At 37.2% G+C, this 23,896-nt stretch overlaps 1 protein-coding gene across 1 annotated transcript; it reads left to right on the top strand.

Moving 5' to 3' along the window:
* Positions 1-21,977, top strand: LOC149787448 (guanylate-binding protein 1-like). The gene is made up of 8 exons (XM_089978066.1): positions 1-307; positions 792-919; positions 5,568-5,677; positions 6,712-7,127; positions 7,933-8,213; positions 10,894-11,109; positions 18,425-18,527; positions 19,420-21,977. The coding sequence occupies exons 1-8, from the start codon at positions 97-99 to the stop codon at positions 19,680-19,682; spliced, it is 1,728 nt and encodes a 575-aa protein (XP_089834192.1). The 5' UTR covers positions 1-96; the 3' UTR covers positions 19,683-21,977.
* The last annotated feature ends 1,919 nt before the right edge of the window (positions 21,978-23,896 follow it).

Genomic DNA, 23,896 nt, shown 5'->3' with positions numbered 1-23,896 from the left:
GTTGCATTGTCAGATGAAGACGTAAACTTCAGAATGATCCATTGACCAGTTATAAAAGATAAATATATCAACCAGACAGATTCTACGACCTCGAAAATGGACCCCGCTCGTAAATATGAACACCTGACGGTGTTTCAAAGACCTCGCTGTTGGATCGGTACGGGGCGAGGGGATACACTACAGATTGATCGAATGGTTTCGCAGGAAATACAATGCATAGAGGAAGAACTTGTGGTTGTGGCCATTGCCGGCCCTTACCGAACTGGGAAATCATTCCTCCTTAATAGATTGGCTGGATACAACTGTGGTATGTTTTTATCGGTATTAGGGATTTAGTTTCATATTCAGGTGTCAAATATGGTTTTCAGTTTTAGAAAGAGAACGTAGGGGGTCTGTGATACCAGGTTGTGTTAGAGTCCTTCAGTTGACAGTTGCTTCTGTTCATTATATGTATTTATTTGATCTCCTTTTAAGACTTATAGATTAGCATCTTACCTACGATTCAGATTGGGTGTAAGATTGTAACATGGGTAAATATTTTGGTGAGCTCAAATCTAAACGTTAAAGATATTTTTTATCGTCTATTCATCATGTATTTTCTATCCAGATTGCTAATGTATTTATTAAATATTACGGATTTTATAACATTTTTGTATCATTTCGTCACAACGAGAGAGCGAGAGAGAATGTTTAAGTAAACGTGGTGATCAAAAAACTAGCAAGACTTGGACAGGACATTTTATAGTTACGAATCATTATTGACCTTAAAGCAATATGTTTTAATACTGCAGGCTTTCCTTTGGGTTCTACCATAGAGAGTGTTACCAAAGGTCTATGGGTTTGGTGTTTAATGCATCCAAAGGAAAAGGGCAGGGTTATATTACTTCTGGATACCGAAGGACTTGGTGATATCAAAAAGGTAGCATTTATTACAACTCTATGTTCTTAAAATATGTAATAGATATGATGTGAAACCAACAATTTGACTAAAATTCAGCATACGTTCCATTTCCCTGGAATACTAAATGAAAATTGAAAACACGCTTACAGTGATGCGAATTAATTTCTAAATAATCCTAAATGTCCCATCAGAAGTCAAAAAGTACAGAACGTTCCGAATGAATTCCAATGGTCTTGAATGTGCTGCTGTAACAATAATTTTAAATGTGCTAATGTACGAAGATGCTTGAATGTGCTGATGTACCAAAAGTCTTTATGTACCACAATGATATAATCCAGCATGTCTTTTATTGAGACATATGTAATGTCAAAGTGATATTTCAGTCCGAAATGTCAATGAGTACATCTATTTATATGTAAACTAGCCCTTGACCTATGACACAACATGATAAACTGGAATTGCCTTAATGTGGGTATTTTCTAATCTAAAATTCCATCAAAATTGTCAACAAATAACGTCCAGAACATTCAAAGCTTGTAAAAGGCCTTGAAATTCAAATGTTAGTAAATATTTTTTTTTACAAAACAAAGATGCAAAATCAGGTAGGCACAGTCCTCAACTTGATAAAAGTCAGGTACACAATGTGTGTGTGTGTATATATATATATATATATATATATATATATATATATATATATATAAATGCAACAAACTGACTGTGAACAGTGTGAAACTAGTATCTAGATAGCCTGAGCGCTTTCGACTGCAATGAGTCTTTTTCAAAGGCAAATACAAAACAAAGACAAAACAAGCAAATAAAACAGAAAAACGGTTATGTTTGCGAAACTTTACATGGCTGTTTCTACAGGAATTCAACCTTTTAAGTTAATTATGTTTCAACAAGTTTATTTCAGCTTGCTGCTGATACTGGAAAATATTTATGTTGACCTAGAAATTGATGAGCCATAACGACATCTATTATTTTATGTAAATTTATGTAAACGCAAATTATGTGTCGGATATTTTATTGTTATAGTAGTCATAGGCTATTAAGCAAATTTAGAGAATTATTTAAAAGAAAATGTGTCGACTGGAAAAGATTATTTTATTTGTACATGGTTGTCTTTTTCTATTCTTCTTGGTTTAAACCTCTTGGTTTCAATGTTCTAAGGCGGCGTATCCAGCAACATTTGTTTTATTTCCTAGTATGGGGACCCTAGTTGGGGTTGTGAGCAATTGCAATAAGTGTTATATCACTGAAAGTGTGGCCAGGGGAGGAGAAGTGTTCTGCGACCGGGCTTCTGTACAGCTTCTTTGTCATCCAATCAGGTCTGTGAAGGTTGATCCTTTTATGTAGTTTTTCAGTTTCTCCGACATAGTGAAGGCCACAGATCTGTCGGAGAAACTGAAACGCTACACAGAAGGATCAACCTTCATAGATCTGATTGGATCTGATCTGATTGGATGACAAAGAAGCTATACCTTGATTTATTTCATTGGAATCCGGAATGACTGTGTAGATACATGAGATTTAATTACTAGGTCATAATGCGAGTGTGTCTGCTACATACGACTGCATATAACACCGATTGAGTAAGATTATTTTTTGGTTATGTGTGCTTAGTCGTGATGGAACATGGGCTCGTGTGTGCAGGCAAGGCGGTGGGTGCCGTTTGCCCGCGGACCTAGGTTAAAATCTCCGTAGAGTATGAATTAAAAATTCTGTAACCTGTATGGTAGTATTATTTGTATTAAAATATTAATTATGCCTACTATTATCAAGCATTCTTCTATAGGAATCCAGGGATAGCAATTTCCGTTCTGTCTGGTGTATATTTATAATTCTCTCTCTCTCTCTCTCTCTCTCTCTCTCTCTGTTTTGTTTTCCTCTTTCCTTCATTCATTTTTAGCTTGGTACATGCAATAGTCTACTATCTGGGACCAAGCTTTCTAAAGAAAGGAATAACTATCTACTTACAAATAATGGGAAAGTACTGCAGACTAACCGATTCACTAACTATTTAATAAATTCATAAATGAAATGTGCTCTTACTGCCTCCATTTGCTCTTCAACGGGGCCCCGAGTGGCCGAGTGGTCTAAAGCGCTCACCGTTCCGGATCACTGCCATCTCACCTCTGTCTGCGTGGGTTCGAGTCCAAGGCTCGGCTAGCGTGGGTACGTGGGAAAGCCTGCCAGTAGCTTCACGTGGGTAGGTGGTTCTTCTCTGGGTTTTCCAGGGTTCGTCCTCCACCAGTTATACTGGCCGCCATGTATAGCCTGTCTTGTGCTGAAAAATGGCGTTAAACCCTAGAACAACAACAACAAAAAAATGCTCTTCAACTGTCATCTGCCATACATTTCTTTTCCGTTTTCATGCATTTGTTAATAATTCAGTTACTCCAGTATTCCTCATCTTTTTCATCCTGTATGCCCCACTCGTTTGTATTGTGTAATACATTACTGTTTTGTACAATGGAGAGATGCTTGTACGTTCTTATGAAGCCGTTTCATATCCTTTACTTAGTAAACATTTCATGACAGTACAATATGATTAAATTAATGAACCTAATGTCAAAAGCATGCGATTAGACATCTCAGGAGCACCATCTTTATTAGATTTTTTGTGCATCCTCTATTGGATTGTCTTTCTCATACGTACGCAAAATGATGTAATAACTGAACACTGTACCCGTCACACACTACATACAGTGAGTAGCTTAGCCCACAGATATGGAATAGCTCCTCTCCCAGAATGTAAAACAACCGGATTCTATTCATCTTTCTTCGCTGAATGCGAACTGTTGAGCATACGTAGCACTGCCTCTAATGAGCTGAGGTGTTTCATTCATATTTTAAACAAAATTATGCCTGGTAACTGAAGCGGTATAAGTAGATGCAAGTTTTCTTATCTCTTTTAGAACGTATCTATATTTCCCTTTAAATATGTATAATTGATTAAATATTATGAGTTTATCAATGAAAATTATAAATAATCATACAATTAGAAATTGTAAAATGTCTGACAGTATCCGAACAGTGAATCTAATGTTTCCTATAACAGAAGTTCCATTTCAAAAGTAACGTTATGTTATGTCCGTTCGTAGAATTATTGAATACAGATTTAAGATTGTGCAATTTTATATCAGATTTGAAAATTAGAAACAAAATAATAGAATTTTTTAAAATTTTGATAAATAAATAATTCAAAAGAAGGACCATATAAAATTTTTCACGTTTTTAAACTGCACAATACTTTGTTATGATATTTTTGTTAATTTTCTAATATTAACCATTATAAAATGTCAATTCCACTATGACAATTCACACCTCTCCACACACACTCCACACCCCCAACACGTGTGTGTGTAATAAGAATATGTTGCTGATAAAATTTAGCGAAGTTAGTTTGTAAAGCACTGAAAATTAGAGAAAGTACTGACACCCTATCTTGACAAGTAACTAGGTATGTATTAAAGTAGGGTAAAAATGAGGCAAACAGGTCATGTAGGCATTCAACACCGACTATTTCAGTAATTGGTGTCATTTTTCATTTTTTAGATTTCGCTTCTTCATACTTTTTTAACATGGGCGTCTGCACATAGCAATTCCCCATTAAATGTGTTTTGACCTACATCCTTTAAACGTAATAGCTGACCACACTATATTTGCGCCTCCCCCCTCCCCCCAGTTCTGCGGGCGCTCTTGCTTTAAATGGCAATTATTTTGTTGATTTGGATCCTTATACGTCCATTTTCCATTGGAAGGTTATTATTTACACGCACCGAAAGGTACAGATTGTGTTAAGGTAGATGCTATTTTTAGGACGAGATTAATCTATAGATGAGATCTAATGCATTGAATGTCGCGTGTTGTGATGTCACAATGAAATCTACGCAGTTTGATAAACAATTTCGTGACGATTTGACTCCACGTGCTGGATTCTTGACCCAGTTTAGTACATGGCCACCATTGTAAAACTCCACAGCGATCGATAATTTTCGTCTGGAAATTTATTGATGAAAGTTAAGGGGCAGAGCATTCAATAATCAGGACTGAATATACTTTTGTCAGACAAAATTAGTATTATATTTTGAAACAACAATTTGTAGTTAAGTTAAGATTAGTAAATGTGCATACATGATCTGTGTAACTTCTATTACAGGCAAGTATAAGAATCGACTACATGCTAAGAATCAGTTGTGGAATATCAGCATGCATGTGTAGCCACTAATTACAAAATTGAAATTGTATGTAAATACTGATGTTGTAACATGGACGTATCTCTACCATGAAATGATGTACCGCCAGTGGCGTAACTACCGTAATAGCAGGTACAGCGGTGCGGTGGGGCCTGGCGTTGTTGGGTCCCGGCCCAAGGAGGATTTTGTTTTAAAGTGACAGTACTGGGGGGTGGGGGCGTAGACAAAGTTTGCTGTGGGGCCATGGTGAAATAGTTACACCAGTGTGTACCGCATATTACATTGTGTATTTTTGGGCTAGTGGCCTAAAATATGAAATAATATTAATAATAATAATAATAATAATAATAATAATTCACGTGGACGGTTAAGACATATTTAATTTGGGTAAACACTGTGGAAATAATTTCATACATGCGATGAACTGATGCCTGACTAGATGACTAGCATTTCATTTTTTTTAAAAGGGAAATCTGGAACATGACGTATGGATCCTGACATTAGCCCTCCTTTTATGTAGCACGTTGGTGTATAACGTTCTTGCAGTTTTGAGCCAGGATCTAGTGGAAAAACTGGAGTATCCTTTTGACAAATTTTGTCTAGCCTGTTACAGAGTTTATTTAATAGTATCGCAAATTTATATATTCTATTCATAATTAGTATCTTAAAAGTATCTTGAAAGTTAATGTCATATACTATACAACATTAGTATTTTAAAAATACCTTGAAAGCTAATGTCATATACTAATACAACATTAGTATTTTAAAAATATCTTGAAAGTTAATGTCATATGCTATACAACATTGGTTTTTTTAAAATATCTTGAAAGTTAATGTCATATACTATGCAACATTAGTATTTTAAACGTATCTTGAAAGTTAATGTCATATGCTATACAACACTGGTATTTTAAAAATATCTTGAAAGTTAATGTCATATGCTATACAACACTGGTATTTTAAACGTATCTTGAAAGTTAATGTCATATGCTATACAACACTGGTATTTTAAAAATATCTTGAAAGTTAATGTCATATGCTATACAACATTGGTTTTTTTAAAATATCTTGAAAGTTAATGTCATATACCATGCATCATTAATATTTTAAACGTATCTTTAAAGTTAATATCATATGCTATACAACATTAGTATTTTCAAAGTATCTTGAAAGTAAATGTCATATACTACACATCATTAGTATTTTAAAAGTATCTTGAAAGCTAATGTCGTATGCTATACAACATTAGTATTTTACAATTATCTTGAAAGTTAATGTCATATACTATACAGCATTAGTATTTAAAACGTATCTTGAAAGTTAATGTCATTTATTATTCAACATTAGTATGTTAAAAGTATCTTGAAAGTTAATGTCATATACTGTACAGTCTGGGGTTTAGCTATTTCCTACTACGCAGGTGTCTAAAACAATAAAATATAAAACGCGACCTGTTACGTATCGGAATCATTGCTGGCTTACTTTCAAACATTGAAATCTTGTTTTTATTTGAATTTCGTTTGACTGATGGATTTAAATCAAAATTTATTCTGCTAATAGCTGACAATGTCCAGTTCGTTTGTACAAATTTTGTTCCTTATTTTATCAAAGCTTGGTAGCGGAAGTTGCTAAGAAACTCGCAGATAAAAGATCTTCGGATGTCAATACATTCCCTGACCTTATTCTTTCTCTACGAGATTTTACTCTTGATCTGAGCATTGACGATAGGGAGGTAAGTGCGGATGAATATTTCGAACACTCCTTGGAGTTACGGCCCGACGACGGTACAGATGAAAATGTTAGAGCTTACAATGACCAAAGAAAACGGATCAAAAATGGTTTTCCCAGGCGAAAGTGCTTTACCTTCGAGCGTCCCGCCCGAAAAAATGTACTCAAGAGACTATCAGAGGTGACAGATGAAGAACTGGATAGCGAGTTTGTGCAACAATCTGTTACATTTTGTAACTTCATCTTGGAGAACAGTTCCGTGAAGCTGATCGATGTTAATATCCCTGCTACAGGCAGAAGTGAGTTCATGATTTATTTTAAAATCAAATGCGTGTTATGGAACATATTGTCTCTTATGAAATATATAAATAGTATTCGTGTCAATATGAAATTTAAAAATAAATTTACTTTGCAAATTCAGAAACTGTCTTACTTGCCGAACAAAGAAATGTATCCTAGTCATCTGGACAATTTAGATCATCATCATTTTGGATTTCACATTATCTATTACAAACCGTGTCATTTGTAAAACTTTCTTTTGGTGATGTATATTTCACTTATTTTCCTAACGTTGCCATTTTGTGTTTTGATTCACTGACAAATAGATGATTTAGTTCTTCACAGACAATCAAACAAATTAATTTTCACACATATGATCATCATGCAGCATAGTAACGTTTATCATTTATACAAATAGAAAAACAATGAAATTTATACAAATTAAAGATATGTCTGAAATACCTCGCACCCTTGTGAAAATTTTAAACTTCCTGGATACATTTGTTCTCGATCAAATGATCATCCATCCTTCATAATTGTTTAATGTATACTTACCCAGTATTCGTGAAACGTTTTGGCAGCATTCGTATGCTATGCATAATCCGAAATTCGTACATTACTATTTTAATTTATAACCGTTTTCCCGACGTTGGTTCCTCTGACGACACGCCAGTATTTAATGACGTACATGAAAGTAAAGGATATTGTCTGATTTGGGATGAAAGTTTGAGTTTCTTGCACGAAATGTTACAAGATTATGCTAATGTATTTTGTCACTTATTTTTCTAACCAAACATATGTCTTTAAAAATATTATCCATTCCAGAATTCTGCGATTTGGCAGAAAGCTATGTTCATAGCATTTTACAAGGAGACCTTCCAAACTTCTATGACACACTACAGGCTTTATCCATCAAGGAGTGCCAGCGAGCAGCTGAAGAGTCCATTGCTATGTATATTGCGATCATGTTCGCCTCTATCGAAATACCAACTCAGACACTTGACACATTCAATGCTGCCCATGAAAGATGTCTTGAAGAAGTACTGGAAATATTCAGAGGAAGGGCGATGAATGACGAAAATGGAGAATTCATGGAGAAGCTTGTGGTGCGTTAAGTTGAGGGTATATGTAAATCCAGATACATATAAGACAATTATGAATATCATATTCAGTACTGAAAATACTATTTTCGATTTTGTAATTCATTTAAATTCCTTTTTTCTTTAGTAGCATGTGCTTCTCGAGAAATATTTCATATTAACACTGGGCATGAAATTATTTTTAAAGATAGAGATTACATTTTTAGTCGTATGTGATTATTTAGATCAGGAGAGAATATAGGAATCTTGTGTCACACAGTTATCCTAAGTCTACTTTTCTAAGACAGAATACTTTTACAGCAAAATCTTTTGCTCTGAAGTGTTGCAGGGAGTTGGCTCAAACTGAGATAGTAACAGCTCTATTACTAGGGGTTGGCAACAGATAAGCATGAAAGTGGACGTTTATAAGCCATTGAAACATTTAATTATTGTGAAGGAGCACTTATCGTCACGTATAAGTATCTTATTTTTCGTTTATTGTTCAAAGTAGGAACTCAGATTAAAGTCTTCTTTCGATCCACTACAGCATCGCAACGTTGAATTTTTTCTTATGAAATGTAAATTTCTTATTCCCTCCGAATTTCTCACTTGGTAGTTGTCGCATCAATTATATTAATCGATATCGAATTTTATGCATCGCTTCTATACAGGTTAAGGGACTGTGTAATCATCCTCGTGTCTCAGTCCATTGTTCCGTCCGGTACATGGAATTACATCACAATTAATACTTCCAGTTCAGTACCCACGAATGTAGTTCTAGTCTATTTTTAGAACATTTTTTCCTCTCTCATTTTGATGGTGATAGAAGAGTTTTATTTATGCAGTTTTGGTAGGGATTTAAAGGTAACTGTTTATTCTTGATAATATGAGCTCAGGGTGTTGTTGTCTGTATGTATTTTGGCGACAGTGCACAGTGAGTAATAAGGCCTTGGTGATGATCCGGAAGTGAAATACGTGTTCTGGTTACATGCTGTTATGTTGACAGTCAATGATCTAAAAAAAGAGCAGGTCAACCTTTGACAAGAACTTCACCGTGAAGTCATCTTTGAAGGTATTTTAGATTAACATATGATTTGCATTGATTGTCACACAGTGGAAAGGTCAGTACTGAGAAACAAATGTAGAGAACATATAGTAAAATTAATTGTGTACTATGTCCACATAATTTCGTTAGCGCAACCAGTCTCGTAAGTTTTGATGGATTGATATGATACTTGGTAAATATTAGTCATCACTTGTCGATGTGGCAGTCGATAAATCGTATTGCTTGCACATGTTTTGTATTGTAGCCCATTGCATAACACAATCTAGGTAATTTAAACCAGACCCTTTTGATGGATTGCCATGGAAATTCGTAAGTTGTATGAACATTACTTGAATTTTTGTATATCAACAAATCAATGTGCTCCCGGAATTTGTCATAAGAGTTACTGCCCTTTTTGAGTTGCATATGATTGATATGTATGTCAGAATACTGTGAAAGCAATTAGTTACACAGATTTAAATGGATAGCCATGAAACTTGGTAAATATTATGATCATCATCTTAAGATGTGTATATAAATAAATCGCTGTGTACTCGCAATTTATGATAGTGTTATTGCCCTTTTTGTCCCATAGGCTGAATCAAATGCAAAAGAAAATCTTGTGAAGGCACCTGGCATTGCACTGTTTTATTGACCATTGTACAACTTTGTACATATTTATGGTCGTTATCTAAAGATGTGCATACTTACGGATCTTTATGCTCCCGTTATATTTTGTAAGAGTATTGCCGTTGTTTACTTACACCTTCAGGCAACGTATGTCATACGGTTTGGAATGAAAGTGTGTGTGTGTGTGCATGATTGGATTTTAAACGTAGTTTAAAAAAAATTTCAGTCATATCGCTACAAGGTATGCAGCGTGACAGTTTATAGTGATGTCTAGCACTGAGGCATCATGCCGCAGACATGTAGCATGACGCTCCACCCAGACAAAATGGTCCTGACACCAGGCCGACCAGTCATAAAACTAAAATCCTAATGCTGAACGCCTAGCGAGTCAGTTGTTAGTACTATTTTTTTAAGTCTTTGGTATGACTCAGCCGGGAGTCGAACCCGCGACCTCCATATCCGAGGAAGACGCTTTAACAACTTAGGCCACCGGAACGGTCAGGAATGAAAGTACACTCTTCAGTTGTTAGCAGATTGCTTGGAAACGTTATATTTACTTTGGCATTGATCTTGACAAGTCATCTTACTCACCATATTTGCAGACAAATTGGATCACATTGTTCATTTCTTGCAAGAGATTTTTCTCCATGATGGCGTAGAGTGGGATGCAGGAGAGGCAGGGTATATTTATTCGAGCAAATTGCTAACCATTCCTCGAGTTTAAACAGTTATTTTGCCTACAATATTTAATGATATTCTAGATAGACGACGGCTCCGGTGGCCTAGTAGTTAGAGCGTCCGTATCAGAAGTGGGAGGGCGTGGGTTCGATTCCCGGCCGAGTCATACCATAGACTTACAAAAATGGTACTAACAGCTGCTAGGCACTCAGCATTATGAGGTTAATGTCGGCCTGGTGTCAGGATAATGTGACTGGGTGGGACATCATGCTACATGTCTGCAGGCTACTTAACAAATCCTAATCACACACACACACTCTAGATATATAGAAATAAAAATAGTTTTTTTTGCAGGTTAGCCTAAGTCAAGAGTTCGAGCACATGTACCAGGAGAACAAACAAGAGTCTATCCGGCGATCACGTGAGCTACTTCAGGAGCTGTATGCTCCAATTGCTGAAAAGTTACTTTCTGGTGACTATAATAGGAGGTCTGGATTTTTGGAATACAGCAACTCCCGCGAAGCAATGAAGGAGTTGTACATGGGTCAGGTTCATGTACTTGGTTACCAGGTGAGCTATTTGAAGCAAATTAAATAGTTCGGTGGATTGCCACACACACACACACACACAGTTACACACATACATAGGTGTAGGTCAGGTGTGTGATATAGAAAACTCGTATAATATTGTTGCATTATTTCCGCTACTTTCAAATACATACAGGTAATTTTCTATATTATCTAATCACAGTGTCCAATTCATGGTTGTATGCATGACGCTTTACTGATTTGACATGTACAAACTGTTATTTGACCTTTCCAACAGGCAACATTGTCTTACAGTGGATATTGTTGCATGCACATCGTTAGTATCAGCAATGATATTTTAGTGCTTTTTTATTTTTTTATGTATGATGTGTACTTCAAAAAATTCAATTGTATTACAATGTAATTTCTTCCGCGGTCTGATACAAACAGAAAAGTTTTCTATGCAATGTTTGGTAATAGTGTCTACTTTATGGTCCATGTAAGCGTGGCTTCGGTGTTTTTACCTGTAGAGTCAATCAACTGGCCTTTCCTACAAGTAACTTTGTTTTTAACATTGATATATTAGCTTCCACTTCACAAGTAGCAATAGCGATGCCTTAATACTCTACCTGTACAGACCAAGTGCGCCGTTTTATAGGTAGTTGTCATAGTGTGTAGTCTGCACGGGCACTCATAAGTTCTCATGCAGGACGTGTGCCTCTCTATGCCTTTATATATTGTCTGCTTTATATTTGTGGTACAGATTTCGACCAGACTGACCACTCTACGTGTGTAGGTTACTCCGTTGTCATTCGATGAATACATGTTAGACTTGAACATTGTAAGGACAAATGTCAATGAAAGGCAATACTAATATAAGTAAAGGGAAAGACAAAGAAAAAGCACGCCTTGAGGTATGAAAACTGCATCAGTTTGCATGCAAGGGTTTGAAACATATTACTTGATGGGTAGCGAGATAGAGAGAAACACCAGCCTCAGTTACCATGCCATATATCAGAGTAATAGGCCAACTACGTGGATCATTATCCCATATACGTTCCAACCTCAAGAACTGGACATTGTCATGCTAGTCAAGATGGCCTTGTTCCGCTGATTAAAATGGGCCACAACCACAATCGATAATACAATATCGGCCACCAGAAAAACGAACTATGTCCAGTTTTAGGACTGGACATGTGTTGCTAGGCACCTCCTGCGTTCCTTGCCCAGCTTAGTGCATAAGTATCCAATAACCAATTGTTATGAACCCATTTAATCCATCAGTCTAAACCGCATAGTGCGTTCGGTACTTCCTGTGTACGACCGTCACTATCATAGATCAATGTAACATGCATAGTGATGGTAGGCAACTTCTGGGTACAATATCCAACTTGACGCTTCCGCATCAAAGATATGTCGCTTTACTTGTCCTTAAGTCATGGCCACTCAAAGGGTGCCTTTACTTTGCGACAGCTTGTTAGTAATGGGATCTGACTAAAGGCGTTCTGCGTGTGTAATGAGCCACTATCGTCGACATTCTTCACTAGCTACTTCACAGGTAGCACAAGAGACAACGGTTAACTATAGTTGTCCAAAGATTACAAACACTACAGAAGCTTTACCTCAAATTGCAATAGGCGGTTCTAAAAGCCACACACACCAACATTTGAATATTCAGCAGTGCATGCGTAACGTCGTGGCTGTGAGCTGGAATTAGGATCTAGTATATATGGCTGATCTTTTTAGAGCTGAAACACATCTTATTTTCTCAAATCCCAATTGTCACCGGGAATGCGTGGGAGTCTGTTTCTAGAATGATTCGCGTCTTCTTCATCCACCTTTCTTAAAGACCACCATAAGGACAAGCTACGCACGCAACCATCTTATCTCCTCTTTAATTATTAGTTGATGAAATCAGTAAACAAACTACCGAAGATACCTTCTTTCCATCTCTCGTTGTTTCGGCTATAGCGTAGGGATTTGCAGGGCAATCAACAATATGTTGTAGGACGTCCCTTAGTGCACTGGACACTGGGAAGAAGTTCTACCGAATTCGCAACCGTTGAAAACCACAGTTTTCCCGAACTTTCCCAGACAGAAGACCCTCCGTATCTTAAATGATATCATTTTCAAGCTGCCTTTATCACAGATCCCAGTGGTGGGGTAAGGCTCCAACCGTTTGCTGCCGAATCGGGAAGATTTGCTGTGAAGACCAAACAATGGGGTTCTGAGGAACTCATTACTTTCAGAGCAACTTCTTTTTGCCCAGGGTTTTCTCATTTACAAACGAGGCGCTCTTCATTCGACCTAAGCGCAATCAGTCAAATCATTCGCACTCCTCGATTCACGATGGGATGCAAGAACGATTTCTAAGTGCCGTTCAGTAGGGAGACTGCGCAATCAGTGAAGACTTGCATGAGGCATGACTTCACGTCTGGACTCACACGGCTTCCAGGAAATTCCTTTCTTTCGCCTAAAATACTACATCTACAACACAGCAAGCGAATTATATCTTAAGCAGGACATGATATTCGTTGTTACTTTTTTTCTCATCCTCAGGTCCCTAGTAAACAAGGATATCACCGATCTGGTACTATTTCAAAATGTTAGTTATCTTTTTCTGGGGCACAACACTTAACTAAACTATCTTCCTCAGGAAATAGAATTGAATTAGTACAATGGACGCTTCTATGCTTATATGGAACAATCCACTTGCCAGAGAATTTCTAGGTTACCTCAGTGCGGCAGCGGACGTTTTGTCTTAGGTTGCCTTCTATGGGATCCCTTTACAAATGATTATGTGATCCGGGTGGAAGCCGAACCTTTCACTTTAGGACCAATGTGCACAATCTGTACATCATGAGGCTCCATCTTGAAGGTGGAGAAACTTTTCTGGACTCTCGTCGGCATTACCTCTGCAAGTACAACCTCTGGCAATCACACTATGTAAGGGTGTAAACACAGCGGACGGGGATGGGGTGGGGCAATCCTCTTTCTGTTACTCCGGGATGCCAATGCTGTGGTGCCCCTCTATGATGGTCATTTGTATATCAGCACATTCTCGAGATGAAAACGGTTCTCAAAGCTTTCAGTTGATGGCTGGAGAACCTGATTGGGAACAGCGTTGTTTTTCTGTATGATAACTCCGCTATGGTGACTTATTTCAAACGGAGACCTGTGTATTCTTGCTTGGGATTTTCTAAAGTGGTGTCTTTAACAACAAATCCACGTCCACGTCGATTGAATGCATTAGCGGACTCAATCCGCAAGAAGCAACTAATACAAACAGAATGACCTCTTTATCCCCACGTTTTTCACTCAGTAGCTGACTAATGGGATCAACCAGTTGTTGTCCTAATGACAATAAGAAGGAAAGTCAATCTCACAACCGTTGCCTCATCAGTCGCGGTTCCAGAGTCCTGGACAGTCGATGCTCTTTCTATAAATTGGAACTAGGGTCGGCAACCTACGGCTTTCGTACCACAAGGTGGCATGTCAAGACGTTTTTATGGGCACGGGAAGGCAGCTGGTTTTGAAAGTGATATAGAAAGCAAGAGAACCGGAGTGTCGCCTTAACCTGACTGCGATACTCAAATGGGAATTCTTTTATCAACGAAATCACAAATATCGCAACAAAACCTCGAGGATATCGAGATATTTCCTCATCCGCTTAAGCAACCATGATGGCAGGGATTCCATCACAACCAGAGCTGATTGATATTCACGCCTGCATCTTATTTATACATGTGATTCGGAACAAACAGTTCTCACAACCAGTGGTGGAGAAATCGTCAAAAAGATGACCCTTCAATGTAAAGGCGTACGAAGGCAATGGAATATATCCTCATTGTTGTGCGCACAAGAACGCTTTATACCATCGCAGTCATCAATACCTCAATTGCTAATTTCTCACGATTATTTGATGAGAAAAAATAGCATCAATCATAATCAAAACCTACCGTTCCGCAATCAATGGTGCCCCGCATTATTATGGAAGAGCGAATATCGGACAAAGCAAAGATGTGTCCGATCTTGGGCAGGCTTTTGATTACACATGTACCATGACGAAGGATCCTTGCCCACGCGGAATAGCCCGTTTACTAATATGGCTGAATAAGACACCATTCGAACTGTTCTCAGGAGATTAATTGGTTCACATCTGATATAAGACCTGCTGCCATTCCAACAAGATGGTTCAGTGTCACTCATGACGATCCCTGCTTTCATTGCCAAGAATAGGCTCTCGTTCATATGGACCCAGACTTTTGTAATGAATTTCTATCTGCTCAGGACACTTCATTTCAAAGTTGTCTACAAGACAGTCAAACAGTTCTCTCAGCAAGTGTTGGAGAAACTTGATCGAGCATGACAGCCCTCACTGCAGTGTACGAGGAAAAAAGGGAATTTTTGCACAATGGTTGTTGTTGTTGTTGTTGTAGGGTTTAACACCATTTTCTGCACACGATAGGTTATACATGGCGGCCAGTATTAATGGAGGTGGAAGAACCCGGGAAAACCCCAGAAAGAACCACCGACCAACGAGAACCTACTGGCAAGCTTTCTCACATACCCACATTAGCCGAATCCGAGACTCGAACCCACGCAGACAGATGTGAGATAGCAGTGGTCCGCAACGGAGAGCGCTTTAGACCACTTCAGCCACTCGGGGACTCCTTGCACAATGGTGTCAGCGCCCAGTGCGCCACTGATTGAATATATACCTCAATAGGTAACTTCCTACATTGGCTCTATGAGGAGAAACCGTTAGCACCAATCATATTAAAAGGTCACCATTATTCGATGTCTGACACGCTGAATGATAATGGGAGATAATATATCAAACAAGAATTATCTGATCTGCTGTCAACATTTCGAGTTCAAACGTCCAAAGGTATTGGCTTTGTGCCCAAAGTGGAGCTATCAAGACTTCTAACCTGGCTGAATAAGACGGTGACTGAACTGCTCTCGAGGGCTTCATTGATCCACCTCTCAAGTAAGACCTACTTCCTACTTGTGCAATCCATGGCAGGCAGAATTAGCAAGACAAAAGCTTTATCAGCTGACCCGAAATTGCAGTTCCAACAGGATGGGGCAGTATAAGCTCATGACAGTCCCTGCTTTCATTGCCAAGAACAGGCTACCATTCATAGGGATTTAGACTTTTGTAGTGAATGCTTGTCTACTCTGGACATTTCAATTCAAGTTTATTTGCAGAACTAAGTGCGAGCTCCGAAGTGGTACTTATAAAAGACCGAGCGGATGCATCGAGGGAGAACACGCTCTTCTTGATCGTCGAAGAGGGAAAGGACAACATATCAGCACAGACAATTTGGTGCTGGATAAAGTGGATTATTCGTTCCGTATCAAACGAAATTTTTTTTTTATACATTTCGGATCATGAAGTTAGGTAGTAGCTACATGAATTACATTCGAACGAACTGTTACCTGATATTATCAATGCCGTGTGAAGAAAGTCTGAGTCCACTTTCGCCAGCTTTTATCTCAGAGATCTGGCAGGAGATATAGTTATGGTGTAACATATTTTCTTTCCTGGTTGATTCGACAGCTTCACGAAGACGCGCCTTCACGACTTCCATTCGATTTGCGAGAGGGAAAAATGTTCCTTTCGAACACCCTCTCGGACAGATGCAGTCTGTTCTCCAGTCAAGTTATCTAGAAGCTGTCTCACATACCCTAGATATTACATATCTTGCTCCACATATATTACATATTTCTGACGGGATGACAGTTGTACGATGATGTCTGCATTTTTAGCATGCACAGTGGAGAAAATAGTGGCATACATGTATACCACTTTCGTGTACTGTAGCTGAAATTTGTTCACTTACAAGGTGGAAACCGTGCATAATCGAACTACACATATTGTCATAATGGCCGCCTCCATGTCATCGAAAATTCAGCCTGAACTTGTCCACAATACCCTAAATTTAGCAAGCATTAAAATGGGAAAACAAATTTCGCCAACACAGGTAATACCAGATTCTGAACGTGCAATGTACGAATTACACAATATATAAAGTAAAAACTATTTGCTCGTTTTGTTTACAATATGCCGTCGAATCCTAAGAAATGAAATGGACCAAGCGGAGTTGGCAGACTTTTTTATAAGTGCACACCTGAAGTCTGACTGGCGGTGGCCTCTTCAGATTAAGGGATGTAACTCACTGGACGTCTGACCATTTCCCCTAAAGGCCTTATGATCGGCTGACATATTTGAAGAAGTCAATTTCGTCTAGTGAAATATATTTCTTAAATAATAATTGGAGGATCATAATACGCATACACCCATCCAGTCCTCTCCACACTTACATTCGTATGTAGAGCGTGCCTCCCTCTCCAGTAGTTACCGTAGAGTTCACGGGGATTTCTGTAAATCGCGGGATCGAGTGGGGCTAACAAAATGCTTTAACCTGGGATGACTGGATTGGTGAGGTAGTGGCAGACTGGTTAATTAGTATTGACGGAACACATTTTACTAGAAAATATTGGAATTTATATTGTATCTCGTGACTCAGTCATTACCATCTGCTGCCTATTCTTTACTGGGGCTTAACTGGTATGCATTTGTATGCACCTTGCGTTTCATTATATCTCTAATGCAAAAGTCATTTCAGGCCATTATCAAAACAAAAGTGTTGAAACAAATATGTGTTAAGAATAAAAATTACCAAAAACGCGAACGAACAATAGAAATATATCGATTATTTCTATTAAAGGCAATGACAACTAATACCAACTGAAGGAATAAACATTTTGTACATGAATGACTGAAATGAATGCATCTAAATGATGAGTTAATCCAACAATTACTACATGCATCCCAGTTAAATACAACTGTCTTCCATGTACATAACAACTATTGTGATTAAATAAGCTTTTATGTAACTAAATGTAAATAATAGCTTGTAAATGATAAATGTAGCATTTTAATATAAATCTTAATTACCGAATATATATCTATATATATTATTTAAGTTACAGTTTACATTTGAATGCCTATAATGCGCATTATATATCAAACCAGTCGCATATGAATTAATTAATATTACTTTTAAATAAATAATTATTAAATGCTAATATTAAATTTCGCAATGTTTGACATGCCATATTAAAGACTTCGGCAAGACTTTGTTATCATAACATGGTTTATTGGGGATCTATTTAAGAATATGTTCAACTGCAGAGATAGAAGGTGTTCAGGTCTTAAATCATTTGGATGGTTAACAATTAGCCTTGGAAATGTTAGTGACTAGATGATTACAATATAGCAGATGTATATTTATTAGACTACCGGAACATTATATTTTCAAAGCATTAAATATCTTCAATTATTGTAGGCAATTGAAGTATTTCAAGAATTTGAAAAAGATAAACAGACAGAGTCAGAATTGCTAGAACAACTGGACCTGAAGATGGTAGAACATGCCATTCACATGGAAGGTAAACTTACAGAATTATAATGCAAGAGTGATTATATAATTGTAACCATAGCCCTATTTAATGTTATTAGATTACTTTATATATACATACATGAAAAGGAAATGCAAGTTTGAATTTAGAAAGATCTTTTTGCCAATGAACCAAACCATTAATATTTTTTGTTTAATTAAGTTTAATTGGAAGGTGGAAAGAAAAATGAATCGACCTAGTAAAATACCTAAAGCTGACGACAAATGCACGAAACGTAATAATTTAAATCTTCTCTTTCTAAGCTAAGACAAAATGTCAAATTTATTTTCACGTAAAAGGGCTGCACACATTTGCTTATCTTCAGTATGAATGACGGACGTGGAGTTAGTCACCCCTGCCCTGTGTATGTAGGGATGAATGAAAGAACGTTGGGTTAGTCACCCCTGCCCTTTGTATGTAGGGATGAATGAAAGGACGTGGGGTTAGTCACCCCTGCCCTGTGTATGTAGGGATGAATGAAAGAACATGGGGTTAGTCACCCCTGCCCTGTGTATGTAGGGATGAATGAAAGGACGTTGGGTTAGTCACCCCTGCCCTGTGTATGTAGGGATGAATGAAAGGACGTGGGGTTAGTCACCCCTGCCCTGTGTATGTAGGGATGATGCAATATATTTAACGTATTCTTAAGACTGTGTGCTTTTATAAAATGGCTATCGTGTTGTGCACTAAAGTGTTTTTTTCCCAACTCTTTTAGGTGGCCATTTTTCTTTTAAGACCATCTCGTCATTGCAGAGTGATGGTCTTTTAAGAGTGGATATATTTTTTAGTGCTTCATTTGTAAAGGATGAGTTTCATGATTTTTACATAATGTGCATTCGCTACTTCATAATTTGCCAAACAATCAGATATACTCTTCTTTCAGATTTACAAGAAGAACTGAATCAAATCAACAGGCAGGCGCAATTGCAGACTCAAGTCACTCTGGAAGACGAGAGACATATTCAGGAGAGGAAAGAACATTTCCAGAGGCAGTTGAGAGAATTGGAGGAAAACTACAGTGCTGAGTTACAGAGAACACATCAAGCTTTACAAGATACATGCAGCGAGGCTCTATCCAGGCAAAGAGATCAAATGAACCGAGAGCATGAGGAGCAACTTGAGGCATTAAGAAGACAGCTTCGTTAGAATGTTAATGCACTTGACTCATGTTTCTTTGGTGTGTGAGTTTGAAGATTGCCCAGACCAGTGCATAGAAGCTGCGATTGTGCATCTCTATACAAATTTCACGTTATTGTATCAGCACTGCTAAGTCTTCATGTGCTGATTAATCTTTAAATGCTAAGAATCATTCATTTAATTAATCAACCAATCAGTCATTCGTAGGAGGTTTGCAGGTGAAAAAGTACCTAAATATTTTAGTGACAACTGTGTATCTCTGGTGAAGATTTTGCTTACAGGTGCTTTTTGTCATATGTACTGACTGATCTTGAAACAGGAATAAATAAAACCAAATTATCAAGTCCCCTATATATGCAAATACCCACTTGACGACACAATAGATTCTTCTGGAGAAAAGAATTTTCCTAAAGAAAATTCCACAAAACCTTGAACTCAAATTATCTTGCTTAGTACTTAAATTATGACATAACTCAGGCAGAAATTCCATTCTCAACCCTTAATCACAATCGAGCCAAAATTCAGGTATACAAAAACAAGCTCTATTCACATAATGGTACGACAAAAGGAAAATAAATTAGTTGTTTTTTATTATGGTATGCACATGTAAATTTCAACTGCTTCCGAAATTTATGTATTTGAAATTTGAATAACCTTTTTGTGTCCAATAGGTGAAATGTTCCTTACTGAAATGTTCGTTACAGTTACACGACACTTCATAAACCTGCGATGCTAGCTTTATAGTCATGTACTACGTGAACTGTTGTACATCCTGTTTGGGGGCGAATGGACACGACAAATGTTACTGTCGAGTCTTGATCTAAATTTAAATTCTCAATGTCTAATCAACATCATTCATGCTTAGTACTTAAGGACTGAGTGGTCTTCCTCCACCATTTATACTGGCCGCCATTTATAGCCTATCTTGTTCTGAAAATTGGCGTTAAACCCCATAAGAACAACAACAAAATTAACCGCCATTCTTAAAAGTGCGTTGGTTCTTTAAGCACGAAAATTGCAGCCAATTATTAAAAATGTTTATTAATGCAAGTGACATTGGTTTGGGTGGAGTAATGACTCGAGAAGATAACATGGTGGTGATCGTCCAGTGTGCTGTTTATCTAAAACTGCTAAGGTATTAGAAAAGGTATTCCACGCTCGAGAAGGAATTGTGGATATGATGTTGGCTTAGCCACATTTTGAAGTGTAGAATAGTTCAGGTCAAAATCCGGTTACTGTATTCAGTAATCACGACCTCGTTACTTCTATTAACAAAATGAAGAGTAAAAAATTAAACATTGTTAAGGTTGAATTTGTTTCCGCAGCAATACAACATTGACATTATGCACATGGAAGGGAAATATGATGTGATTGCAGATGAGCTTTCATTTGTATTGAAGCACCACATTTTCTGTAAATTTTGTGTAATTAAGCCAAGTGTTATTCTTAAGAAACCTTCCTATATAATTTTAATTATTATAGTATCATACGCTTATCAGACAGATATGTAAAATAAAGCTGTTATGTATAAATCTATCCTTTTCTTTATTAGATGTTATGTTTTGCTATACTGTGTACTTAAATTTTGTCCATGATTGTAGAATGTACTTTAGATCAGGGGTATCAAACACGCGGCTCGCTAAGTTTGTGGCCCGCAAAATGATTGGCCTCACAAGGTGTCATGAGAGATAACAAAGGTGGTACGGCCCTTGTGCCATCGAAAATGCTCTCGTACGGCACTCAGGGCGGTTTGAGTTTGAGACCCCTGCTTTAGAAGATGGGTCATTTGTAAACAGGATCTTAACATGGCTAATTGTTGTACCTGATTGTATTGTATAATTAAGTTATTTGTGAGTTTAGCATACTCAAGACTGAATTTTTAATTGAAATGACTCACATATATGTCATGCAAAAATGTGTACAAATAGAAACGTGGTATGTAAATAATTCATTCCTGTTTTAAGATCTGTATATTGGCGTCTATTACAGTCGTTATTTTATTCTAGATGAATTAATTATTTAAATAATTCATTGCAATTGCTAAGTGTTCATTGACTTAGGATTTACACATTAGTTTGGCATTATTGTGAACTCATTCAAAGACATTCTGGACTGCATCATTGCCGCACATGCGTACATCCGGACATTCAAGACTATTTGAATTAATTTTGAACATTCTATATTTTTGGGGGTGGGTGGGTTGTGATTGGTAATTTAGGATTTTTCGAGATTTAATTTACAACATTGTAAGTGTCTTTTGCATTTTAACTATAACTTATAGAAATAAATTGCTTGTTGAATTTACTTCAATTGTAAGTTATACTTCTTTCTGTTATTCAAGTTAAGACCTAAACGTCGTTACACAGGAACTTCTCTAACCTTCTCCAAATACAACAATGCTTTATTCGGTCTTCCAGTAATGCTTGAACTCAATTCTCTTCCGTGAGGAGTCGACGATGAATGGAAAACTGACGAACACACAACATTGTATGCTATTAGCGCAGATTCGAACGACACCATCATTAAGATTCGATACGAAAGAAAACGAAATGAAACAGCATACGGCATAATTTGTTCAAAAACAATTGTAGACAAACTAATACCATTTCTAAATTAAACATTTTTGAAAATAAAGTAACCCTTTCTTCTCTAACTAATGAAAAAGATCCAATGATCATTAGGGCGATCATTCCCCTTCATACACTCTATTTTAAAATACAAATCAGATACATACATTATTTTCTTTCTCAAATACAAATGAAAATGGACAAAGTTAAAGATGTGTACTGTATTCTGCATTTGTTCTGTGGTTTGAAACATTCACCATGAGAGAGAGAGAGAGAGAGAGAGAGAGAAAAAAAAATTCACCAAGGTCTCAAATAATTTCTCTGGGAAACAGTATGTTTAAATGTTCTGGTACATAACGGCTGGTCGTCAAGGTGACTTACATCTTGGAAACGCCACATTAATGGAACTGGAAATGGTTTTGACCAATGGCTTTCTTCTTCAATATTAGTTTGTACTGGTTAGCGTAAGCCATCAAACGAAAAACAGTGCTTCTTCGAATTAGTCACATATATACATCCACGCCATTCAGCAGATAATGTTTTGTAACCAAAGGCACAAGTGTAAACGATCCTTCATTTGAAGACAACGCCATTGCTTGATTTTTTTTTCTGCTGATAAATGTAATATTGTCTTTTGGGGCATTCTCAGTAATTAAAGATGTGCCTTTGAAGTTGCCCAACTTGTAGTGTTTCCACACTACACAAGCTTCGAGGTGTGTTCTTATGTTATTTCTCCGTAAGTCAGTTTATCCTTTAGATAAGCTTGGTAAGGATAAGTATCCATACTTCTGCTGAGTGATTTAATTTTCATGTACAAATCCACTTCGCTGAACAGCAAGCGCATGAAATTGTTAAGGAAACCACTGTAGCACCGGCCGTTGGATTGGAGTTCTCCATTTTTATTATTTTCACCTTCATGTACAAGGATTTGTTAATTAAATGGATGTAGTCATTGGTTTGCCTTTTAATTCCAAACTATATGGGAACTGACTTCGTAACAGTTGGCACGCATAGAATTCGACTCACCAAGATTTTAGCATCAGCATCATCATACGTTCCATTGCAACCAGATCTAGTTCTGACTTGGTACGTTCGAAAGAATATCGGGCCAACATTTGTAATAATCAAACACTTCCGCATCTCTAATAGTTCTTCGCCTCTTGTTCTTTTTCTTGCCTTGTCTGTGTGATCCTGGTGGTTTACGATGTCTATTTCTGCCTTGCTCAGTGGTTTCGAAGTAAATGTATCGGTCTTCTCGGGGTCTGAAGAGCTGTTTTACTTGAAATTGGTAACTCTTGTTTAGTACTCTTTTGATTAGCGCGTTTAGGATTAACTTTTTTCAAGGCAGTATTTGTAAAGGCTTTTGGGTTTTCTAGATATTAAAAACATGTTAATTTCTCTTGATCGATCTAATCACGTTACCATGATACAGTTAGAAACTCTAGAGCCGCAAAAAGCCATTATTTTAAACAATATTTCATGGTCTTCACATACGAGAAATAAATGTGAAAGTAAGTGAATCGTCCAAGGGAAGAACCTATTACTCTTTAAAACAAAACCTGAATTTTGAAGATTACGTAATGTTGTTTCCAAAAATTATATCCTTTACTGAATATTAGGCGTTGAAACCACATATTACCTACTGAATCAGTATAC

Source organism: Sinohyriopsis cumingii, chromosome 12 (assembly GCF_028554795.1).
Source record: "Sinohyriopsis cumingii isolate HCF-2022 chromosome 12, ASM2855479v2, whole genome shotgun sequence".
Classification (NCBI taxonomy): domain Eukaryota; kingdom Metazoa; phylum Mollusca; class Bivalvia; order Unionida; family Unionidae; genus Sinohyriopsis; species Sinohyriopsis cumingii.
Note: the sequence above shows the minus strand (reverse complement) of the source record. Positions and strands in the feature narration are given on the sequence as shown.

Coding starts and splice junctions, on each gene's coding strand:
- LOC149787448 (XM_089978066.1), top strand. CDS start 97: ATGGACCCCGCTCGTAAATATGAACACCTGACGGTGTTTCAAAGACCT. Junction 7,128..7,932: donor TATCCCTGCTACAGGCAGAA/GTGAGTTCATGA, acceptor TATCCATTCCAG/AATTCTGCGATTTGGCAGAA. Junction 11,110..18,424: donor TTCATGTACTTGGTTACCAG/GTGAGCTATTTG, acceptor CAATTATTGTAG/GCAATTGAAGTATTTCAAGA.